General features: G+C 35.3%; 1 protein-coding gene across 1 annotated transcript; it reads left to right on the top strand.

The window, feature by feature from the left end:
• The first annotated feature begins 4,687 nt into the window (after positions 1-4,687).
• Positions 4,688-5,439, top strand: LOC108361472 (zinc finger BED domain-containing protein 1-like). The gene is made up of 2 exons (XM_017614090.1): positions 4,688-5,026; positions 5,086-5,439. The coding sequence occupies exons 1-2, from the start codon at positions 5,024-5,026 to the stop codon at positions 5,437-5,439; spliced, it is 357 nt and encodes a 118-aa protein (XP_017469579.1). The 5' UTR covers positions 4,688-5,023.
• The last annotated feature ends 1,701 nt before the right edge of the window (positions 5,440-7,140 follow it).

The following is a 7,140-nucleotide window of genomic DNA, read 5'->3' as shown; positions in this document are numbered from 1 at the left end:
AAAAAAAATATATATATATAAATATACATAAATATAAGCTCAAAACTAAGTATTTATGACAAGAACCATCCGCTTAAGATAAACTACTACATTTTCATTTTATAAAATTTTTGTTTGTAGGAAAATGCATAAGTAAAACAGTTTGCGTGCGGTGGTTCGTTTATTTGTACAATGATTTTGGGTTATCGTGTCCAACCACGCGATCCGAACCAAGGAAACTTCAACATCTACGTCTAGTAAGAGGATTGCACTTTAATCAAAAAAAAGATTGCGGTTTGAAATATGCACTCCTTCTGTAAATTTGGAGGTGGATTTTGGAGTAAAAATACTGCTGATGGCCTAACACAAATTTAATTATTTTCTTTGTGAAAATAATCCTTATACAAATGACCGAACATTTCCCCCGCACAACAGGAAATCCGTCAAAAATTTTTTTTTCTTTTTGTTAGAATAAAATCTTAGGCCATTCCGAGTATTTTTGCACCGTCGAATTTTACCAAAAGGCGCCCACTTCAAACCGAATTTATTAATAAATTGAACAACACATAACTTTAAAAAAAAACCTACAAGGCTCCGGCAGCTAGAACTATATATTTGCAATCAGTAGGACTGCCCCTCCTGTTCCCTGGCTACCTTAATGCGGAACTCTGGGTTNTCGAATTTTACCAAAAGGCGCCCACTTCAAACCGAATTTATTAATAAATTGAACAACACATAACTNTTTGCACCGTCGAATTTTACCAAAAGGCGCCCACTTCAAACCGAATTTATTAATAAATTTAACAACACATAACTTAAAAAAAAACCTACAAGGCTCCGGCAGCTAGAACTATATATTTGCAATCAGTAGAACTGCCCCTCCTGTTCCCTGGCTACCTTAATGCGGAACTCTGGGGATACCCAACTAAATTGCAGCCTAGTAACCTATTGCTCGGAAATTGAAATTTTTGTTTTAAATTTAAGTTAGTTCTTTTGCTACACGCGTATGCTAAAGCCTCCCTAGATCCGGGCATCGCGTCTGCACCCAGTNCGTCTGCACCCAGCACCACAAAAATCATTACTATGCACTACTATCCAAACTGTACCCCAGTCGCATGTTGCTTAATTTGCCAATTGCAAGGTAAGCGTGGTTTCTTGCTCCAAGCTAATTCATTCACATAACAGAAAGCTGGAGCAGAATGGAGTAACTTAGAGCAAGAAAATTCTTATGAAACCTGGAGAAACGCTCATTATCACCACTTATGCTGAGGAACACTTACCTTGTTTGTGGCTGATGCTGACGGTTGTCCCACGGTGCTAGGGGCTTGTGGTTAGTGGTGGTGCTTGCCGGCACGCGGTATCGGTGCTGCTCCTCCGACTGGCACCTTATTAAGGTGTTTGGTGTGGCTCTAGCGTGCTTGCTGTTGCTGAAGCTCGAGGTGCACTCGGGCACATTAAATTTATTAGCTAAGTTAGCTTTTTTTCCACATAGTTTTGCGCGTTAGGAGTTAGACCGAACCGCATTTGAAAGTCACCTCACGTATTTGTTAATGCCTCAATTTTAGGCATTTACAATTTACACACCACCGTAAGTTTTGGTTTTTAATGTAGAATTCGTGCTAAATGTTTTCTACTACACTTAGTTATTATTTTTTTTTTCTTGTTCACTTTCCGCCCGTTCCACTACGTTCGGTTGGCGAGTCTGAGAATAAATGGCTGACTGTGGGGTTGCCAGCAGGTTTTTATACCCTTGCACTGAGGGAAATTAGTTATTCCGGTTGGAAAAATAACGGGCACTGCGTCATTTGGACTGGTTCCGTTATTCTTCCACCGGGAATTTTCCGCAGTGCAAGGAGGAATGTCAAAAGAATGTTCGAGGCTGTCCGGGGTTACCATGACCCCGTTGTGCATCTATATCTATATATTTCATGATGCAATGATCGGATCTAAAGCAAGTTAGTATGGAGACACTACCTTTCCGTTGCAAAAAGTATTATTGAAATCGGTTGACGTGGTGCAAAGTTATGCGGTAACATACATAAAAAAAAAAAAAAAAATATTCCGACGAACTGATAACTTCCTCCTTTTTTGGAAGTCGGTTAATAAAATAGATGTAAATTCAACAATTTCAGCAACACACAAAATAGAGCTTCTGCACGAGCGTTTGTGTGGTTTTTCACTTGTCGAAATTTTCCTTTTCGTTTGGCACAGCCAGAAACTATTTATTTGTACACCGTAGAAAATTTTCCCCACCGTCTCACCATGGATAAAAGTTACCGGTTGGCACACATACTATATCGGAATATCGATAATGTTTCCGCCAGAATGTTTTAGTACAAAGGGAAACATAGCTGTCAAATTACCAAGTTATCGGAATAGATGCCAAGATATGTATTGTGCCCCACATTCCAACAGATGCGTCAAGTTATAAATTCCATCCTGTGAAGACGGCAGTTACAGACAGCTGTCACCAACTATCACTAGCCTCCGCTGGTAAACTTTTATTAACCATAAAAAAGTAGGCGAACAGACCTGAGGAACTAGTGACAATTAGCGACACCCGTCCGGAGGGAACACAGCATCGCAAAATGGCAGACATTCCATGAAGTTTTGGTGTTGCCATACGCTCTAGAAAAATTATCAGATGGTGAAATTTATGGCACGCTACCGGGAGCGCTATACGCCGAAGAATAAAGTATTTATTTTTTTGTGCGGCGAACAGTAACCCATAACAGACTTCCACCAAAATATCTAGCAAAAATATTAAGATTTACGTGAGCTGGACCGATTTGAAAATACCTCAAAAAATTTAGTTTTTTTATCAATAAAAAGTTTTTTTTTTAAATATTTTTTGAAAAAATTATGCCAGATGACTAAACAGTTTAAGCGTAAAAAGTTTTTTAAAAAATATTTCAAAAAATTGTTTTACGGAATCATAATAATGAGATTTTTGATGCTGTTTTTAAACTTTTATCAAAGACTGGTTTAAGAAAAACTTGAATAACTAAGCCAAAATTACAAATTTAGACATATGAGGTACCATTGGTAAGGTATTTTCTCACCCTTTTAATTTCTTTGCGAATGAGCTCATTCAAAGTATGAAAGAGGAAGGTAAGATAAACGCGTTTCATTCCATGTTGAATTAAGTTGTGTTGGTATTTGATAAAAAAAGAAGTAAAAAAGGGTGAGAAAATGCCTTCACACTGATACCTCACAAGTCTACATCGGTAAAGTTTTGAAGCAGTTATTCAACTTTTTCTTACACAAAACTTTGAAAAAAGTTGAAAAACATCATCAAAAATCTCATTATTATGATTCCGTTGATACAATTTTTTAATAATTTATGTAGATTTTTTAAGCTTAAACTGTTTTGTCGTCTGAGGGGATTTTGTTCCAAAAAATCATTTAAGAGACTATTTTTATTCATAAAAAACTCCATTTTTAGAGGTATTTTCAAACCGGTCCTGCTCTCGTAAATCTTAATATTTTTCCGAAATATTTTGGAAGAAGTCTTAAAATGTACCAGGTTTGGTAGTCCCGCCACAAAAGCCGCAACTTTTTTTGGTGATGCAGTCTAATGTACAGTAGTCGAAAAAATTATAGCCGCACCAAATTTTCGCAAGTTTAAAAATATCATTTTTGTTGTTATTTAATTCTGGTTATTTTTTTTATAGTTCATTCTTTAACAACATCCGTATAAATACAAGTTTAAAGGCAGTGTCACACGATTGCCGAAATTTGGTGCATATCGTATCCCAATTGTGTGAATACCCAAATATTTTTCTTTATCCCTATCACGGAAATTAATTTGTTGAAATTTTTCAATAGAACATCGCTGTATTGTACCAATATTTTGACTACAAAAAAAAATTCCCATTTTTTTATTTTGTACCAATAGCCGAATATAAAAATGTACAAATGTACCAATCGAGTGCCACTTCCTTAAAAGTGTCTGCAATTAAAAAAAAAAAATCAACAAATTTTCGTAAACATTTGGATTTTTTTAATTGGATTCCGAGTATGCAGTTTTGTAGCCCATTGAATTCTAGTAGAATAAAGTTTCAAATGGCTAAAAACTACGATTATTTTTTAGAATTTAAAAAAGACCTCGAAATTTGTACGAAAGTTTCTTGAATTTTTTTAATATTGCACAAATTTGGAACCTTTGATTTAGAGGGGTTTTGTTAAAGAATCAACTATATTATTATAAAAAAATAACCAAACCTAAATAACAACGAAAATAATACGTTAAAACTTGGCAAGAAGTGGTTCGGCTATAATTTTTTTACCACTATATGTATTTTTTAATATCTTTAATTAGACATGCACATTGCACATAAAGGAAATACATAACAAGATTAAAATATGTATGCCTTTTTTGTTTGTTTTTTCAAATCTCATTTTGCCTTTTTTCAAGTTTTTAGTTTCTTAAAATCCTACATTTCTACATTTCTGGGGTTCAGAACAACTCTAAAATTTTGTCGGCCATGCGGCATTCCGAATGCGCCTTTCTCGCCGCGGTGGCGCGCCATTTAGGCTTCCCCTGAGGTACCCCGTCCTAGTGGTGGCAAACTATCGATGGCACTATCGATACTATCTATAGTTTTGGTTTTTTTTTCACTATCGATAGTATTGAAAAACCATCAAGTATTTTCACTATCGAACATTTTCCAAAATTGAGACACAAAAATTGTGAATGTGCCTTTTATAAAGCGGCAATACTTTTATATAAAAGAATATATGGCAACTATGTTGGCCTAACGTTTCTTTCATAACGAATATATGTCTATTGTGAGAAACAAAGAACCAGCAATATAACATCATTTTACGTATATATAGTTTCAATTCTTTGCAAGATTTATCAGAAATGGATAATTTTTTGGCAAGCGAAATACGTATATATCTTATCTACATAAATTAGAGCACATTTTAAAATAACCCATTTCATTTAGACAAAAGCAAAACTGTCACATGTTCCTGTTCCTCGGAAGAAGATGATGTGTGTGTGATTGAAGGCACTTCGAAAAGATGCAAATCTTTTTCAATGGTAGGAAATAAAAGATTAATATTTTGACATGGATACTAAATAAAATAAGTTTTGCGAAGGTTTGGAAATACTTTAAGCAATCTGATGACAAAAAATTGGCAAAGTGTCTACAATGCTCTAAAGAATATAAAACTAGCGGAAACACATCCAATTTACGCGATCACTTAAAGCGGATGCACCCAGCATCGGATAGAGACAACACACCCAGTACCAGCTCATCGAATCGCTCCAGTTATAATTCAATCGATTCATATTTTAAAAGAGCTGTGGAGTACGATTCGTCATCTAAACGTAAAAAGGACATAGACACTGCTTTGGCGCAGTTAGTGACTGAAAGTTTTCACCCGTTCAATATTGTTAATGACAATGCATTTCGTAAATTCGTAAAGGTGTTGGATACAAAAATACATTGAAAAATATCCATATCACAAATTTGTATGAAAGCCGGAAAGCGAAATTGTTTGACATTCTAAGCAACGTCGGAAATGTTGCAATAACAACAGATTGCTGGTCATCAATGAATAATGAAGCCTACATAACAGTCACTTGCCAATTTATTGATGAAGAATATAATTTTCGTCACGCAGTGTTGTCCACAAAAAAACTCAATGATATAACAAATCATACAGCAAGAAACATTGCAGATTCTTTACATGATGTTTTAATGGAATGGTCGATTTTTAATAAAGTGTGCTGTGTTACCACAGATAACGCATCCTCCATGACAAAGGCATGCGAATTGCTAAAATTGCGGCATTTGCCTTGCGTAGCCCACACCTTGAATTTGGTGGTTCAGGACGGGTTGAAGGAGTTTGTGTTGCAATCTCTGATTTCGAAGTGCAAAACAATTGTCACATTTTTCAGAAGCAGCACAACAGCTATGGAGAAGTTCAAATTAGAGCAACGGTCAGAAAGGCCACTAAAACTAAAGCAAGATGTCATAGCGAGATGGAACAGCACGTATATTATGATTCAACGGATTCTTCAGACAAGTACTGCAATATCAAGCGTTTTACTATCTACTCCAAAAGCGCCCCGACTCTTACAGCTANAAGTACTGCAATATCAAGCGTTTTACTATCTACTCCAAAAGCGCCCCCGACTCTTACAGCTGATGAAATACAAGCGTTAGAGGAAATAGAAAAACTACTTCTTCCGTTTCTAACTATAACAGAAAAATGCAGCGGAAATTATGTAACAGTATCCCGTATTATTCCGCTTGTGAACGCAATATGATGGAGCAAGCGAAAAATTTTAAAAGTCAACATGGTATCAATCTTTGCTCTAAATTATTGGAGGGAATTAAAAAACGACTCATTATATATGAAACTAGAACGCCAACACGAATGGCAACGATTCTTGATCCACGATTTAAATAAAATTATAGTTTAAAAAACTAAAACCTCCCTATTATAATTGCCATTCGTACTGTCATCAGGTATGTAACTTGAGAATAAAAATCGCTGCATCTTTTAGGCGCATCAAGATTACATAGTTACATCCCGAGTTAATAAAAGGAAGGTAAAAAGAAGCTTTCATATCTGAAAATATTGCTAACGAAACATCAAATTTAATTGAAACTGAAATTATGCATTTTAAGGGACATTCACACACGCAACCACCTTCCCAACAAGAAGCACCGGAAGGTGAAGATACACTTTTTTCATTTCTACATGAAAAAAATAGAAACAAAAGGTTGTCAAAACGGGCAGATTCAATTTTAATAAAGCGCCAGTACTTGGAGAGGAAAAATGCTGCCCAAAATACAAACCCCCTGGATTACTGGAAGGTATAGTTTTCGTGGTTATTTAAAAAAAAACCTTATTAATTTTTCGTTTTTATATTAAAAGCTGGCAGAAGAAGATTTCTTGCCCTTAAATGAGTGCGTGCTGAAATATTTATGTATTCCAGCGTCATCAGTAGGATCGGAACGAATGTTCAGTAAAGCAGCTTTAATAGTAAACGAAAAAAGGTCGCAACTAAAACCTAAAAATGTTGACATGCTATGTTTCTTAAATAAAAACAATTGGCTTTAAAAACTAGAATAGGTAAATATGTTAAGTTTTTTGAATAATACGTTCATTACTAAGGTAGGTCCTCATGGTCTTTGAAAA

This window comes from Rhagoletis zephyria, unplaced genomic scaffold (genome assembly GCF_001687245.7).
Source record: "Rhagoletis zephyria isolate East Lansing unplaced genomic scaffold, Rhagoletis_zephyria_1.1 Rzeph_scaffold_00771, whole genome shotgun sequence".
Lineage (NCBI taxonomy): Eukaryota > Metazoa > Arthropoda > Insecta > Diptera > Tephritidae > Rhagoletis > Rhagoletis zephyria.
Note: the sequence above shows the minus strand (reverse complement) of the source record. Positions and strands in the feature narration are given on the sequence as shown.